The sequence below is a fragment of the Salvia splendens genome, chromosome 14 (assembly GCF_004379255.2).
Source record: "Salvia splendens isolate huo1 chromosome 14, SspV2, whole genome shotgun sequence".
NCBI classification, from domain to species: domain Eukaryota; kingdom Viridiplantae; phylum Streptophyta; class Magnoliopsida; order Lamiales; family Lamiaceae; genus Salvia; species Salvia splendens.
Window position 1 is genome coordinate 24,192,418 of NC_056045.1, and position 18,164 is coordinate 24,210,581.

The 18,164-nt window shown below is 44.3% G+C and overlaps 1 protein-coding gene across 1 annotated transcript; it reads right to left on the reverse strand.

Annotated features, from left to right (window-relative positions):
• Nucleotides 1-595: 595 nt before the first annotated feature.
• On the reverse strand, nucleotides 596-3,907 carry LOC121764578 (nuclear intron maturase 4, mitochondrial-like). Its single transcript, XM_042160590.1, has 3 exons — nucleotides 3,718-3,907; nucleotides 3,436-3,572; nucleotides 596-3,273 (listed from the first exon to the last, which is right to left on the reverse strand). Exons 2-3 carry the CDS (start codon nucleotides 3,512-3,514, stop codon nucleotides 830-832), a joined length of 2,523 nt encoding a protein of 840 aa, XP_042016524.1. The 5' UTR covers nucleotides 3,515-3,572; nucleotides 3,718-3,907; the 3' UTR covers nucleotides 596-829.
• Between the last annotated feature and the right edge of the window lie 14,257 nt (nucleotides 3,908-18,164).

Here is an 18,164-nt window from a genome sequence, read left to right on the forward strand (position 1 = left end):
ACATCATCAAATTTGCTACGTTTGAACTTATTTTTGTTTAGATTCATTTGATTAATGTAATTAATATATGCTAGTGTCGTGTTGGATTTCTAATGTTTTACTTTAAGGGGGACTTGTATTTCGTGAATTCAAACTCAAAAGTCAGTGCATATATAACTTGTCATATGATATAACACAATAATGACAGTGATCTCAACAAATTTGCATAAGATAAAATTTGCATAAGATAATCCAAGAGATAAAATTTGCATAAGCAAATCTTGCCATATGATATAACATAATAATAGTACACAAGATTATTATAAGAATCAATTACCATATGATATAACACAATAATGACAGTGATCTCAACAAATTCAATTTGATCACACCAAGAGGTAAATAAGCTCAACCACTATAAAATTAGCTAATCACAGACACAAGACGTCACAGACAAAAATATCCTCTACAAGAAGTAACAAAGACAACGTCAATATCGGTTATAATTTAATTTGTCATTTCACAAAATCACACTTCGATTTATATAATCCAAGAGATTCTTGAGATGTCCTTACTCTTGTCTGCACCAGTTGAATTTGAAAAAGAAGTAAATAAGTACTCAACAATTCAGCTATATTTTCACTACGAAAACTTTGATACGATACAGCCATTCTCTCTCTCTTGCCAGAAATAATGTACAGTACTTTGAATTTTGAAATAAAGAAAAATCTATAGAAGATTTAAGTTACCACCTTAGCTGCTGTAAATTGAATAAAAGATACCATAGCTACATTTCTGCAGTAGCTAATTTTTTCCAATCTCAACAGTACGGATGGACAGAGGGCAGAATTCACCTCCAAGTACCAAATCCTATTGATTGAAGTGATATGTTTCCAAGAAACAAGTCTTTCACATGCTTTTTACATAATCCTATTCTTCTCCTGTGTAAGCTGGGATGTATACAACTTGAAAATCCAGTCTTCCAAGCAGGAAATTTTTGTCTTTCCATTACATGAAGAGTATAAACACATGACACTGATGCTGAGCATCCTATGACGAAACAATAGCAAGGGCGTGACTCACTCACCATTCTAGCCAATGACAATGAACATAAACCACTGTACTGTATTCCATACATTAAGGCGCCGTCAAAGTTATATTCCGGAGAAATCAGTTCCGTGATTGCTTCCCCAAGTTCAATATCTTCAGTTGAGGGGATTCTACTCAGCTCTGAATCAAATTTCTTCTCTATATCTGCCTCGTGAATCCTATACTTAACAGCTAATGTTCGGATGCATGACATTCTTACTTGATCACAGATTAAGTGCTTCACTTCATTAAAGTTGTTGCACCCCCTGTACCATCTTAGCCAGCGGTGGAGTATCCCAGTAAACCAATCAATGATTTGATCGTGATCCAGTAAGATTAGTACGTAGCATGGCCGACCATATCCCTCCCTATTAGTCAATCCATAGCGATGAAGACGTTTCATTAAGACGTTTAGTGGGACAACAGTTTCTGTCATAAAAATAGGTTCGGGTGAAGAATTGGAGCCAGTTAAAAGTGCGAGTGTCGAAGATGTCTCGGAATCAACATATTCTTTAGCTCGTTTCTGAAACTCGAAGTAAGCATCTCTTAGTTCTTGTGGAAGAGCCGGTTCTACAACAAGCTTGGTTAACAGTTTCTCTTCATTCCCAGCACTTTTAGCATTTACATGTTGCATCCAAATTTTCAGCAGCACCTTGTACCAGTGGTCTGTTTTCATCCCAGATCTACGATAATAGGAAATCTTATGTAAAATGGAGCTACTATCAGCTAATTGTTTGATCTCTGACTCTTTAACCTTTTTGAGTCCATGAGCCAGCCACTTCTTCCCAATTCTGAGAGCTCCTGCATCCCAAGACTCTTGTTTCTGTTCAGCAAATATCTTGACTTTGTCCTTCAACTTGTGAACAGCTCGTAAAGCAGGAGTCTCTTTCACACGCCTTCTGATCGAAGTACCAAGAAATTTAACACCACGTGGATCATTGGATGCTAAAATATCAGCTTTATCATCTACCTCCAAGTATAGAGAATCCTTTAAGAACCCTTCAATTTCAGATTTGAACGCCAACGCGACTTCTTTGGAACCAGAAAAGGCAAAAAAGACCTCATCCATAAAGCGACAGCAATGCACCCTCACCCCTGAGTCCTTTCCAGAATCGTGTTGTTGCGAACTACTGCCACTCATCTGTTTCCTAAACCAGCCACGGAGCTTTGAGTGCAACTTCTGTTCTTCAGACCCAAGAGTGTGCGAAGTCTCGTAGTGCATTGACATCCTATATACCTCACGGTCAAAGAGATCAAGATATATGTTCATCAATATAGGTGAAAGGACCCCTTCTTGTGGAAGACCATGCCCTTTAGGAAAAGACCCAAACTCTACATTGAGCACCCTGGCTTTAAACATATCCTTTATAATATCACATAAACCAGGATCTTCTATCTTGTCCTCCATTGATGACAGGAGTTTTTGAAGGATGCAGTCATCAAGATTTTTGTTAATGGGCAAAGTGAACCACCAGTCCGGATCAGGTATCTCTTTGCAGATATACTTCAATGCTGACCAATGATCCCTATTACTTCGAAGACTGTGCGAAATTCTAGAGAAGTGAGGGCGGTAAACAACTTCCAAGACTATTCTAATGGCCTCTTGAACAACCCTTAATTTCAGTTCTGGTAAAACAAGTTCCTCTTTCTTGACCTTCGGCCCTTTCGACCGCATTGAATACGCATGGGACCCAACATCAAAGTTTCCATCAGCTAGTTCTTCCACAATGGCCAAAAAGGGCAAGTCATCACCATCTAATGCCAAATCAACATTAGAGGTCAATCTTATACAATCATATGCATCCTTTAGAGTGCTGGGATCGGCAATCACTTTCATCATGAGGTCATGGTACTTCCCATTCCTGTACTGTGCTTTCACCTTCTTCTTTATTCGCATCTCAAGAAACCTTTTAATCTCCACACGGGTTTTTGGTTTTGATTCTTTGTTGGGAACTTCATAAGATTCTTGAACCAAAGACGCCAAATTCTTAGCCAGGTCATTTTTTTCATATCTTTCATCAACATGATAGCTCTCTAGCCCAGCTTTGTCAGTTGAGTTTAAGGACTCCTCGAACAAGTTAGCCAAATTCTTGGCCAGTGGCACTTTCCTAATTCCATCACCACCTTCACAATACTCAGTAGGCAGTTGATTTGGATCCCGGGTTGAATAAAACGTAACAGGAAGAATTCTTCGACGAGAGATCCCTGACACAAGATTCTTACAAAATTCATCACATAACCTCCATACTTGTATGACATGAAGGCAAAAGAAAGAAAGCAAAAAATGCAAATAGGAACACCTTGCAATAAGGTGTAATCTAAAGATAATATCACAAAAGATAAACAAGTGCGTGGAAGCAGCTTTACCAATACTGGTCACAGGCTGCAAGAAGTTGGAGTCAGCTCGGGAAAACTTTCTCAGCAGACGGTGAGATTTGGCGAGCATGGCTGTTTAACTAGCCTTCTGCACTCATTTCATAGACATTTTTTCGAATATAACTCCACTGTGAGGAAATTTTAAAGCTCTATCAGCATAATCACACATAAAATAGGGGGTGTGGCATGTGAACTTTCTCATAGACATTTTAACAAACAGGTGGCGGATTGCAAATGGCTTCCATCTGAAGAGAAAGAAGTTAGCCAGATTACCTATTTGGTTTCTAGAGGTTCAAAAAACTTCGTTCTTGGTCCGTGAGTACCTCCGAGAAGCTCCCAGAATCGGCCGTCGACCAGGGCTGCTTCCCTCCGACCCTACACTATGGCTGCTTCGTCTCCATGGAAGAGTAATTAGGAAGAAAATTAAATGATAAGAGTAGTTTCGATAGACAATCTAGGGAACTTTTTTTAATAATAAGGTTTTATGTTTTCATTCTTAATTTTAGTTATCGTTTAAATAAACTCAAAATGTGTAAAATATATATAAAAAATTATTAATTAAAATGACCATTAATTTGACTTGATTTTTTTAGTTTATTTTTATTTGTTTATAATAATAATATTTGTAAAGTTACAAATAAAATTAAATGATATATTTAGAAGTTAACCAAAGTATAACTAAAATAATAAAAATGACAGTAAAAAAGTAAACAAAATCACAAATTTAAAATAAAATATTTAAATTTTTATCATAGCCTTAGCCTAATCTATTACATTACAGAGATACTCCTATGAATTAATGAATATCCCAAAAACAATTAGTAAAATGAGCTCAACATTCTCCATTGTTCATAAGCTATGAGAAATCATTTTTTTAGCTCATAACTAACTTGGCTAAACTTTCTGGTTTTTAAAACAGAGAAAAAAAGAACATTGTAATATAGGGAGTATATTATAATTAGTTAGCAGTATTATATTTATACTGTATATTACTGATGGTTGGGCGAATTTTTGATGGTAGTAAATGCAGGTAATGAATATAGATCACGACACAAGGAATTACGTGGTTCGATTTACTGAGGTAAATCTACGTCCACGGGAAGAAAGGAGGGCAAGATTGTATTGCTTGATCTGGTTTTCCAGCTTACAAATACAGACTTGCTATATGATATTTAATGTCTAGAGCTCCCCTTCTATCTGATCTAAGTTCTATTTATACATTGAACTAAGATCGTGGCTTGCATCACCACTAACTAGGTCGTGGCTTGCATCACCACTAACTAGGTAGTGGATGTCGTGGAGGTCATGAGATCCTGCATGGGTCCACTATCTCTTTGTTTGGTCCGCTATCCTGCATGAGTTGACACCACTAAATAGATCGTGTAGTGGAGGTCGTGGAGGTTCTGCATGAGTCCACTATCTCCCAGTTCGGTCGAATACTGAGACCGAACTTCTGAACTATTGCCGAGCAGCTTTTGCCGATCTGAGAGTAGAGCTTGATTGGTCGGCTTTTACCGAGCTGTAGGCTGGGGCCGAACTCTTTGGTAATGCCGAACTGATTGGTTGGCTTTTACCGAGCTGTAGGCTGGGGCCGAACTCTTTGGTAATGCCGAACTGCTTTGGGCTGATGGGCCGTCACTGCTATTGGGCTTGTTTAGTACGTACCCCATCACTACCCCCCCCGAAAAGCGAAGTGAATCACTTCGGCGAAGCGAGTCACTTCGGCATTCTGGATAAAGGTACGGGGGAGGCTGACGTCAGGGGACGTGCCTTGCGCGTGACTGCATTAAATGCGACAGTAAAATCCGGCCGTTGAATCCTGAAAAGGTGGGATTCGAAACGGTGCGATGATTTTGAAATCTTCTCCGAATCTGATAAATACGTCCTTTCTTCATCAGTTGAACACTTTTGCTATTGCTTCTTCTGCAATCTCTCTCTTTTGCGTAAAAATTTCCTTCCGCTTTCAAGAATTTCTTCAGAATTTCTTCAAACTTTCAAAGAGTAAGAACTATGTCTTCTTCTTCTTCTTCTGAGTCAGGTAGCGGTAGGAAAGGGGATAAGGGGTCTTCTAGCCGGAAAGAATCCGGGGAGAAGACCGTAGAGTATTTTCACAGCATCTTGAGTAAGGATACTGTGATATCCCTACACGAAAAATATTTTTTTCCTGGGGGGAAGGTTGCGATTCCCGACGACCTTCATAGGGCTGACTCGCCGCCGGAGGGTTACGCCACCGTTTACGAAGCCGGCTTGGAATGCGGGCTTCGTTTCCCTCTTCCCCCTGCCTTTGTAGAGCTGCTAGATTTTTTTCAACTCCCTTTAGGTCAGGTGACTCCGAACTCTTGGAGGCACTTATCGGCCTTTGCTGCCGAACTGCGTAGGCTAGACAAGGATCTGTCTCTGAGGGCAATCCTTAATTTTTTCCAGTTTAAGAGAAAAGGATCTTGGTTTTACTTGATCCCTTTACAGCCTTTTAGGGCCTTCTGCAAAACCAAGTGGCCAAAGTGGCAACATCGCTTCTTTTTTTATAATAGGACAGCGGCTCCGGGCTTTCCCTGGAGGGGGCCTGAAGAGGTTACGAGGTGCGTAGGTGTCGTTCAAGTGAGGATATATCCTACTGGCAGGATAAAGATCCTAGCTAAGCCTAGACCTCGTCTTCAAAGATTCCTCAACCCACTTCTACTGATCAGTATAGTGGAGGTAAGGGTCGAATCCCACAGAGATGGTGCGTTTAAACTACTGCGGTGATGTTTTGGAGGGTTGGTTAGCTACCACGCTCGGGTTGAGTTTCTACCTAGGCGAGTAATTAAAGGGTGGCGTCCTACTGACTAGGATGGGGGAGCAGATCATGGAATGCAACTGTGTACGTGGAAATGAGGGGACATGGTGTAACAGAAATTGTTTGGAAAGGACGGTATTTCTATTTTTGGCTAAACAGAATATTCAGAGTGTAGTGGAGGTAGTGGTGACTAGGCTGACAGATCTGCAGGTACAACCAGAGGTGAAGGACAAAAGAAAGCAAAAGTAAATAAAAGTAAGGTGGTCCCCAATCTGGATGTAGACATCGTCTTCTCCAACAACACAACTTAAACTCAGATAACAATTCCAGATCCAACCCGGCAAACGCAGATTAACAACTCGCAAACACAGATCTAAAACTAAGAAATCAAATCTGAAATCAAACGCTGAAACTGGACTTCTGCATGCTGGTCAACATGAAAGATCGATTCAGAAAATAAAACGAAGCCTTGCATGCAACGATCTACTTCCAGATCAAATAGTACATGTTTACCTATCCTAAAGAAATTTGTTACGTAACAGAATTTAGAGATTTAGCACTTAAAACACCGAGAAATCTTAGATCTAAGCTAACTAGACAAGGAAAGAAAAGAACACTACAATGAACGAAACGGAAATCAACTTCATAGCATTAACACGTTCGGATATCCAAAGCAAGCATTTCAAAACAACAAAATCCCAAAATGTAACAGAAATCCAACGTAAAGACGGAGAACTAATTAAACTACGAAAGCAATTTAAAGATTGTTTGCCACTCCGGGCGATAAAATCTCTGACTGGAACTACGATCTAGCTAACTGGAACGGACGATGACTGGAACTCGGGAACATTCTGAATGTCAGGTGATCATGGCTCGGCGAGGCAAGAAGTGGACACGGCTGAAAGACTGAAATTACCGAGAGAACTCTCTACCTAAAGATGATGGTGAATTGAAGTCTATCCCCCCCCGGCTGCTCCTTCTCTCTCCAACTTGGCTACCTTTTATAGGGAGGCTACCCTTGATTTTAGGGTAAATCCTCGCTGCAATTTGACTTCTTTGCCCTTAATTGTGGGTAATCCGTCCCAGCTATCCGTCTTCTTCATCTCAAGCCGTTTTAGCACGTATACGGATCAGTATGAGACCATGCTGGCGCTTTTTCTACCCGAACACTCCGGAACTTCCCTACTGGCCAGAACACTTATCCTGCACACTTTGAGCAACTGCTTTGCAAATATAATCATTTAAACCTGTCATACTGACCAGTAACCGAGGCCTAGAATACGACTTATCAAACTGCTCACACTTACCACATGCTTGCCCTCAAGCGTGAAGAACAAACAAAAAGCAATAAGTCGCATTCTAGCCTGGTTACTTCCCTGCCCGACTCTACCTAAAACTGGACTCTAGACTACAACGACGAAGAAAAAAAGAAAACACAAACACAAACACAGAAATACATAAAACACTAACAGATTGGGCTACATTTTCAACCATCCCTCCCCTCGGGATCAGGTGCAATCCGGCCTTAGACAGCCTTGAACTTCTGCCGCCCCCCTCCTTCTCTCCCAGTCAGTACATCTGCTTGTCAAGATCGCCCACACTCTCGGTCAACCACTAGGTTCACTCAGTCACTCGCACCTCACCAGGAACGTTAGGACTGAATTCTCTCATCATGCTCAACCACTATTGCTTTGGACTTAGATCTCACGTGCAGCTACTGAAGGACTTTAAGGCTTGTAACGGGGCTGTTGGGTTGTAGTGTTTTGGGTAGATGTTCCTAAGGCTCTAAGGTTCAAAAACTTCTATTTAATTTATGAAGGGGGATTGTGTGCATCAGGCTTCTGATCAGTTGCTTTTCTTAGCTGGTGCTTCTGGCTTGAGTTTCCAACTGGTTAGTAGGCTTCTTGTGGCTTCGCCACCCTTATTCCTTCATTTTTTTGTGTGGTCAAATCTCTGACCATTTTCTTCTTTTCTTTCTTTCTTCCTCTCTTTTTTTTTTCGTGGCTTTGCCACCCTTATCCCTTCCTTTTTTGGACCTGGAATGTCTCCCTGGTCGATTTTCTTCTAACTTTCCTGCCCAGCTGGTTTCTGCTTTTTTCACACTTCTTCCTAGCCAGTAAGCTCCATTTGTTTCATGCCTTACACACAGTCCCAGGGGCTAGGGGTGTTTATCTGGGTATAAAAGGTTAAGAAAAAAGGGTTCTAAAGGTGGTGGTTTTCTTTTCTTTTTTTTTTTTTTTTTTTTTTTTTTTTTTTATGGGGGGGTTCCTACTGCCTTCAGTATTTGCTACCCGTGATCACTTCACCCTAGGCAAATTGTGGCAGCCTCCCTTTTCTTTAAGTGTATGTGGAAAGTGGTTCCACTTTAAGGCTTATAACTCACATTTTAGAGGGCTTTCGTGTTTGGCTCTAAGTGTGGGCTTTTCTCTCATACTCACATCATCCATACTGGTCAGGAGGTACTAAGGAGAGTGGTTTCGGTTTTCCAGCTTGTCTTATCTCCCTCAATTCCCTTCACCTCCAGCTCAGGACGGTTGAGTTTTAAGCCCAAATCAGCACACAACATAAAAAAAACTAGACCTAAAAAAACACAAAACGAGCACAAACACAGAACACACATATATACATCATACTGGCCATTACGTCCCCCCTCCTACTTCACAAGTGTCTGCCCCAGATAAGGCTGTGAAGTGGAAAAAAAAGTACTGGCCAGTATGGTAGACACATAGACAACAAAATAACAAACAAAAATAACAACTCAAACAGAAACTTCTCACACTTAGGCTATGGAATAGGCTAAGTGGGAGAGGTTTGAACACCGGACAAAATCCACTAAACAAAGAAACACGTATATACAAAAGAAACACAGAAAACATGCTACCAAGAAACAAACCCTAACTTCTCACACTTAGACTATGGAATAGGCTAAGTGTTATGAAGTGGGGTTTGCTCGCAAACACAGATTATACTACCTAACCGAATACCACAACATAACAAAAATACGAAAAGTTAAAAAAGCTTAAAAAAAAACTAACTTGGTCAGTAGGGGGGGTCTATCGAAGTCGCCTGCTCCTTCGTGGGGCAGGTGGTGCAGGTTGTTCCTTCGGGTTGTCCTCTTCCGTTCCAGTTTCATTTTCCTTCGCCGGCTCCTCGGCTCTTGCCGGCACCTCGGCGTCCGCTGTCTCTTGCTCATCTGCTACTCCGGTCTCTTGGATATGTGGTTCATCAGTCCGGCCACCATGGCCACTCGGTCCTGCAGCTTGCTCCTTCCTCAGGTAGGTCATTTCTTATAAGATGTTATCCATACTGGCTAACATTCTGTTCATTGCTTTTTGCATCTTGGAGTTTTCCTCCCCGAGATCTGATACGATAGCTTCCATGGCCGCCTGCCTCTGATGCATCATATCCTGCTCTGCAGAGCCCTTCAACATCCTTTCCACAACTCCTGCCAGCTTGATCACCTCTGCCTTCAATTGCTGATTCTCCTCTGCCATTTCAGTGACTGTCCTTTCTAGAGCGGCTTGCTTCTGAGTCAGTATTCTCTGCTCCGCAGACTCCTTCAATACCTGTTCCATTGCTGACGCTAAACGAATCATCTCTTCCCTCATCTGTCTATTTTCCTCAGCCATCTTTTCCACAGATTGTTCAATTCTGTCTCGCCTCTGGTCATGTCCTGGTGCTTCCTGAGCTGTTGCTATCCGAGCAGTGGGTATTGCCTCTTCTCCCATCGCATAAAAGTAGGGCACGCCCTGCCTCATGTACACCGTGTTCGTTCGGACGAACAGAGGGATGTCGAACAATCCTGGGGCGCTCACCATCGTTAGTGGGGTTAGGTCTTCGTCCTCCGAAACGGTGATGTTGTTCCTCATGAAGATTCCCAATATATGGCAGAGGGAAATATTCCGTGCTGGGTGAGTTGCGACGAGGTGACATGTGTATGCAGTCCAGAACCCTAAGTGCAGCTTCTTGCCCTTTTTTGCACACCATATAAGGTACAACTCCGTCATTGATGTCCGGACTGCCGAATTAGACTGCCCCAAAAGATTGTAGTCTAAAAAAAGTTGAACCAGGCGTAAAACGGGGTCGCTAAGGTGGATCGATCGGGAGATCGTGGATTGGAACTGCCCTGCTCCGGGGTGAGTAAGTTCCTCCCAAGCCGACTGGGGCTCAAATTCCACATGCCGGCGGGGAATCCCCCGCTCCCTGTTTCTCCATTCAAGTCCTATTGCCTCCTCCAAACTGCATATACCCAACCTCACAGTCCACTCAATCAGATTCATCCTAATTTCTCCTCCAAATACCCTGAAGCTAACACACTCTATATCCAAATCAGTTGTGACTTCGAATCGAAAAGTTGCGAAAAACTCCTTGGCCAAATCGACCGGGACACTTAACTTCTCATTCCTCAACAACCATTCAAAACCCAACTCATGCAAAAGGGCTAGAAACGATTCACTAATTTGCATCTCATCTAAGGATGGGAGATGAATTACCTTTCCACACTTAACCTTCTTGCCTTTTGCGTTCTTTGTGCGGTAAACTGACTGGAGCTTCTTGTCGTCAAACAACTTCATCTCTTCCACAACGTCATCCGTGAGTTCCACCGTCCAACGCTTATACCGGAGTGGTTCGGCAGGTGGATGCAACAGTTCTCGATGATCGTTGGGGAGTTCCCGCTCCTTGTATTCCTCCTCTTCCATGGTTGTGTCGCTATCTGATTCAGATTCTTCACTGGCCTCGTACTCACTATCGCTCTGTGTCTGCCGGTTTGATGGGGTCCTCCGGGCAGTCTCAGTGATCACTATGCCTGTGTTCGGGGTACGCATTCTTTTGGTTTTTGATTTTTTCTCCACAACGGTCTTGCCCTTTCTTTTCCTTTCTACTTGGTATCTAGCTTCCTCTTCCGCCTCGGTTGGTGGCGTCTCCTGGGTAGTGGAGCTACACTCTTTCTTGGCATCTTCCTTCTCCAATTGTTCGGGGCTCACTGACTCGGGTGCGAGGTCCAGTCCCTCAGCCACCCGCTCGGCTTCCACACCCTGATCCTCTTGCGCCGGACAGGGTTCGTCGTCACTCACGATCTCTAGGGGATCCTCCGCCGTGTTCGGCTTCGCCCTGTTGGGTGCCCACTTACCCAAACAACGTTGCGATTTCCTCTGCGGTTTGGGTGGCTCTGCTTTGGAGCCTGTCTTCACTACCAGTTTCCTTCTGACGGGGATCGGTTTAACTACCGGAGGTGCCCTTGGAGTGGATTGACTCGACCTCTGGTTCTGGTTTGTCTATGTTCCTGCTGCCTTGGCTTCACTATGCTTTCACTCTCCTCTTCTCCTTCATGACTGGATGTCTTATCCTTCGGTATGGGTCTCTAAGAGCTTGTTATTCTCTCCTACTGAATCTTGGTGCCGAGGTCCAGACACCTCAGCCACCAAAGTCAGTGTCTTCCTCTCGATCGGTTTACCCTGTTCATATAGAGTCAAACTCCTAGTCCGTATGAGGCCCTGTTTCATGGACTGATTAGTTAAGATCTATCTCTGGCCGTCTACTTCTTGAATACTGGGTCCTTCTCTGGGGGCGTTCATTTTTGCTCGCCACTCTTATCCTGGGCTTTCCCTTACTTGCTGGACATTTTTCTTTCGTCCTCAGAGTCGGAGCTGTAAAACGCGGCGATTAGATTCCAGGTCTGCGAAATTCTTCGCGGACGAGGTTCCGATGCGCGGTGGCTGAGGGAGAGACCTTCCTCGACTGTAGTTCTGCGGTCTGCCCTGTTGCCATGAGGGAATTTACTGGGTGCGGTTCCTTATGCCCCCCGTGTGGCGAAATTGGTCAATGCCGAGTCCAGTCCCTAGTCGGGTCTTGTTGGCGAAGGAATACCATTACGGGAGGTGCGTAGGTGTCGTTCAAGTGAGGATATATCCTACTGGCAGGATTAAGATCCTAACTAAGCCTAGACCTCGTCTTCAAGATTCCTCAACCACTTCTACTGATCAGTATAGTGGAGGTAAGGGTCGAATCCCACAGAGATGGTGCGTTTAAACTACTGCGGTGATGTTTTGGAGGGTTGGTTAGCTACCACGCTCGGGTTGAGTTTCTACCTAGGCGAGAGTAATTAAAGGGTGGCGTCCTACTGACTAGGAGGGGGAGCAGATCATGGAATGCAACTGTGTACGTGGAAATGAGGGGACATGGTGTAACAGAAATTGTTTGGAAAGGACGGTATTTCTATTTTTGGCTAAACAGAATATTCAGAGTGTAGTGGAGGTAGTGGTGACTAGGCTGACAGATCTGCAGGTACAACCAGAGGTGAAGGACAAAAGAAAGCAAAAGTAAATAAAAGTAAGGTGGTCCCCAATCTGGATGTAGACATCGTCTTCTCCAACAACACAACTTAAACTCAGATAACAATTCCAGATCCAACCCGGCAAACGCAGATTAACAACTCGCGAACACAGATCTAAAACTAAGAAATCAAATCTGAAATCAAACGCTGAAACTGGACTTCTGCATGCTGGTCAACATGAAAGATCGATTCAGAAAATAAAACGAAGCCTTGCATGCAACGATCTACTTCCAGATCAAATAGTACATGTTTACCTATCCTAAAGAAATTTGTTACGTAACAGAATTTAGAGATTTAGCACTTAAAACACCGAGAAATCTTAGATCTAAGCTAACTAGACAAGGAAAGAAAAGAACACTACAATGAACGAAACGGAAATCAACTTCATAGCATTAACACGTTCGGATATCCAAGCAAGCATTTCAAAACAACAAAATCCCAAAATGTAACAGAAATCCAACGTAAAGACGGAGAACTAATTAAACTACGAAAGCAATTTAAAGATTGTTTGCCACTCCGGGCGATAAAATCTCTGACTGGAACTACGATCTAGCTAACTGGAACGGACGATGACTGGAACTCGGGAACATTCTGAACGTCAGGTGATCATGGCTCGGCGAGGCAAGAAGTGGACACGGCTGAAAGACTGAAATTACCGAGAGAACTCTCTACCTAAAGATGATGGTGAATTGAAGAAGTCTATCCCCCCCGGCTTCTCCTTCTCTCCAACTTGGCTACCTTTTATAGGGAGGCTACCCTTGATTTTAGGGTAAATCCTCGCTGCAATTTGACTTCTTTGCCCTTAATTGTGGGTAATCCGTCCCAGCTATCCGTCTTCTTCATCTCAAGCCGTTTTAGCACGTATACGGATCAGTATGAGACCATGCTGGCGCTTTTTCTACCCGAACACTCCGGAACTTCCCTACTGGCCAGAACACTTATCCTGCACACTTTGAGCAACTGCTTTGCAAATATAATCATTTAAACCTGTCATACTGACCAGTAACCGAGGCCTAGAATACGACTTATCAAACTGCTCACACTTACCACATGCTTGCCCTCAAGCGTGAAGAACAAACAAAAAGCAATAAGTCGCATTCTAGCCTGGTTACTTCCCTGCCCGACTCTACCTAAAACTGGACTCTAGACTACAACGACGAAGAAAGAAGAAAACACAAACACAAACACAGAAATACATAAAACACTAACAGATTGGGCTACATTTTCAACCATCCCTCCCTCGGGATCAGGTGCAATCCGGCCTTAGACAGCCTTGAACTTCTGCCGCCCCCTCCTTCTCTCCCAGTCAGTACATCTGCTTGTCAAGATCGCCCACACTCTCGGTCAACCACTAGGTTCACTCAGTCACTCGCACCTCACCAGGAACGTTAGGACTGAATTCTCTCATCATGCTCAACCACAATTGCTTTGGACTTAGATCTCACGTGCAGCTACTGAAGGACTTTAAGGCTTGTAACGGGGCTGTTGGGTTGTAGTGTTTTGGGTAGATGTTCCTAAGGCTCTAAGGTTCAAAAACTTCTATTTAATTTATGAAGGGGGATTGTGTGCATCAGGCTTCTGATCAGTTGCTTTTCTTAGCTGGTGCTTCTGGCTTGAGTTTCCAACTGGTTAGTAGGCTTCTTGTGGCTTCGCCACCCTTATTCCTTCATTTTTTTGTGTGGTCAAATCTCTGACCATTTTCTTCTTTTCTTTCTTTCTTCTCTCTTTTTTTTTTTCGTGGCTTTGCCACCCTTATCCCTTCCTTTTTGGACCTGGAATGTCTCCCTGGTCGATTTTCTTCTAACTTTCCTGCCCAGCTGGTTTCTGCTTTTTTCACACTTCTTCCTAGCCAGTAAGCTCCATTTGTTTCATGCCTTACACACAGTCCCAGGGGCTAGGGGTGTTTATCTGGGTATAAAAGGTTAAGAAAAAAGGGTTCTAAAGGTGGTGGTTTTTTTTTTTTTTTTTTTTTTTTTTTTTTTTTTTTTATGGGGGGGGTTCCTACTGCCTTCAGTATTTGCTACCCGTGATCACTTCACCCTAGGCAAATTGTGGCAGCCTCTCTTTTCTTTAAGTGTATGTGGAAAGTGGTTCCACTTTAAGGCTTATAACTCACATTTTAGAGGGCTTTCGTGTTTGGCTCTAAGTGTGGGCTTTTCTCTCATACTCACATCATCCATACTGGTCAGGAGGTACTAAGGAGAGTGGTTTCGGTTTTCCAGCTTGTCTTATCTCCCTCAATTCCCTTCACCTCCAGCTCAGGACGGTTGAGTTTTAAGCCCAAATCAGCACACAACATAAAAAAAACTAGACCTAAAAAACACAAAACGAGCACAAACACAGAACACACATATATACATCATACTGGCCATTACGTCCCCCTCCTACTTCACAAGTGTCTGCCCCAGATAAGGCTGTGAAGTGGAAAAAAAAGTACTGGCCAGTATGGTAGACACACAGACAACAAAATAACAAACAAAAATAACAACTCAAACAGAAACTTCTCACACTTAGGCTATGGAATAGGCTAAGTGGGAGAGGTTTGAACACCGGACAAAATCCACTAAACAAAGAAACACGTATATACAAAAGAAACACAGAAAACATGCTACCAAGAACAAACCCTAACTTCTCACACTTAGACTATGGAATAGGCTAAGTGTTATGAAGTGGGGTTTGCTCGCAAACACAGATTATACTACCTAACCGAATACCACAACATAACAAAAATACGAAAAGTTAAAAAGCTAAAAAAAAACTAACTTGGTCAGTAGGGGGGGGGTCTATCGAAGTCGCCTGCTCCTTCGTGGGGCAGGTGGTGCAGGTTGTTCCTTCGGGTTGTCCTCTTCCGTTCCAGTTTCATTTTCCTTCGCCGGCTCCTCGGCTCTTGCCGGCACCTCGGCGTCCGCTGTCTCTTGCTCATCTGCTACTCCGGTCTCTTGGATATGTGGTTCATCAGTCCGGCCACCATGGCCACTCGGTCCTGCAGCTTGCTCCTTCCTCAGGTAGGTCATTTCTTCTAAGATGTTATCCATACTGGCTAACATTCTGTTCATTGCTTTTGCATCTTGGAGTTTTCCTCCCCGAGATCTGATACGATAGCTTCCATGGCCGCCTGCCTCTGATGCATCATATCCTGCTCTGCAGAGCCCTTCAACATCCTTTCCACAACTCCTGCCAGCTTGATCACCTCTGCCTTCAATTGCTGATTCTCCTCTGCCATTTCAGTGACTGTCCTTTCTAGAGCGGCTTGCTTCTGAGTCAGTATTCTCTGCTCCGCAGACTCCTTCAATACCTGTTCCATTGCTGACGCTAAACGAATCATCTCTTCCCTCATCTGTCTATTTTCCTCAGCCATCTTTTCCACAGATTGTTCAATTCTGTCTCGCCTCTGGTCATGTCCTGGTGCTTCCTGAGCTGTTGCTATCCGAGCAGTGGGTATTGCCTCTTCTCCCATCGCATAAAAGTAGGGCACGCCCTGCCTCATGTACACCGTGTTCGTTCGGACGAACAGAGGGATGTCGAACAATCCTGGGGCGCTCACCATCGTTAGTGGGGTTAGGTCTTCGTCCTCCGAAACGGTGATGTTGTTCCTCATGAAGATTCCCAATATATGGCAGAGGGAAATATTCCGTGCTGGGTGAGTTGCGACGAGGTGACATGTGTATGCAGTCCAGAACCCTAAGTGCAGCTTCTTGCCCTTTTTTGCACACCATATAAGGTACAACTCCGTCATTGATGTCCGGACTGCCGAATTAGACTGCCCCAAAAGATTGTAGTCTAAAAAAAGTTGAACCAGGCGTAAAACGGGGTCGCTAAGGTGGATCGATCGGGAGATCGTGGATTGGAACTGCCCTGCTCCGGGGTGAGTAAGTTCCTCCCAAGCCGACTGGGGCTCAAATTCCACATGCCGGCGGGGAATCCCCCGCTCCCTGTTTCTCCATTCAAGTCCTATTGCCCTCCTCCAAACTGCATATACCCAACCTCACAGTCCACTCAATCAGATTCATCCTAATTTCTCCTCCAAATACCCTGAAGCTAACACACTCTATATCCAAATCAGTTGTGACTTCGAATCGAAAAGTGCGAAAAACTCCTTGGCCAAATCGACCGGGGACACTTAACTTCTCATTCCTCAACAACCATCAAAACCCAACTCATGCAAAAGGGCTAGAAACGATTCACTAATTTGCATCTCATCTAAGGATGGGAGATGAATTACCTTTCCACACTTAACCTTCTTGCCTTTTGCGTTCTTTGTGCGGTAAACTGACTGGAGCTTCTTGTCGTCAACAACTTATCTCTTCCACAACGTCATCCGTGAGTTCCACCGTCCAACGCTTATACCGGAGTGGTTCGGCAGGTGGGATTGCAACAGTTCTCGATGATCGTTGGGAGTTCCCGCTCCTTGTATTCCTCCTCTTCCATGGTTGTGTCGCTATCTGATTCAGATTCTTCACTGGCCTCGTACTCACTATCGCTCTGTGTCTGCCGGTTTGATGGGGTCCTCCCGGGCAGTCTCAGTGATCACTATGCCTGTGTTCGGGGTACGCATTCTTTTGGTTTTGATTTTTCTCCACAACGGTCTTGCCCTTTCTTTTCCTTTCTACTTGGTATCTAGCTTCCTCTCCGCCTCGGTTGGTGGCGTCTCCTGGGTAGTGGAGCTACACTCTTCTTGGCATCTTCCTTCTCCAATTGTTCGGGGCTCACTGACTCGGGTGCGAGGTCCAGTCCCTCAGCCACCCGCTCGGCTTCCACACCCTGATCCTCTTGCGCCGGACAGGGTTCGTCGTCACTCACGATCTCTAGGGGATCCTCCGCCGTGTTCGGCTTCGCCCTGTTGGGTGCCCACTTACCCAAACAACGTTGCGATTTCCTCTGCGGTTTGGGTGGCTCTGCTTTGGAGCCTGTCTTCACTACCAGTTTCCTTCTGACGGGGATCGGTTTAACTACCGGAGGTGCCCCTGGGGTGGATGCCTCTACCTCTGGTTCTGTTGTCTCTGTTCCTGCTTCCTTGGCTTCACTCTGCTTTTCCCTCTCCTCTTCTCCTTCTGACTGGGATGTCTTATCCTTCGGTATGGGTTCTCTAAGAGCTTGTTCATTCTCTCCTACTGATCTTGGTGCGAGTCCAGACCCTCAGCCACCAAGTCAGTTGTCTCCTCTCTTCGGTTTACCCTGTTCATTATCGAGTCAAACTCCTCGTCCGTCATGAGGCCCTGTTTCCTGGCTGATTCGTTCAGATCTATCTCTGGCCGTCTTACTTCTTGAAATACTGGGTCCTTCTCGGGCGTCATTTTTGCTCCGCCACTCTCTCCCTGGGTTTCCCTTACTTGGCTGGACCTTTTCTTTCGCTCCTCAGAGTCGGAGCTGTAAACGCGGCGATAGCTTCCAGGTCTGCCGAATCTGGTACCGAGGGTTCCGATGCCGCGGTGGCTGAGGGAGATCCTTCCTCCGACTGTAGTTCTGCGTGTCTGACCTGTGCATGAGGAATTTCACTGGGTGCGGTTCCTATGCCCCCCGTGTGGCCGAAATTGGTCAATGCCGCCGTCCAGTCCCTAGTCGGGTCTTGTTGGCGAAGGAATACCATTACGGCATCCAAAGAAATAGTGG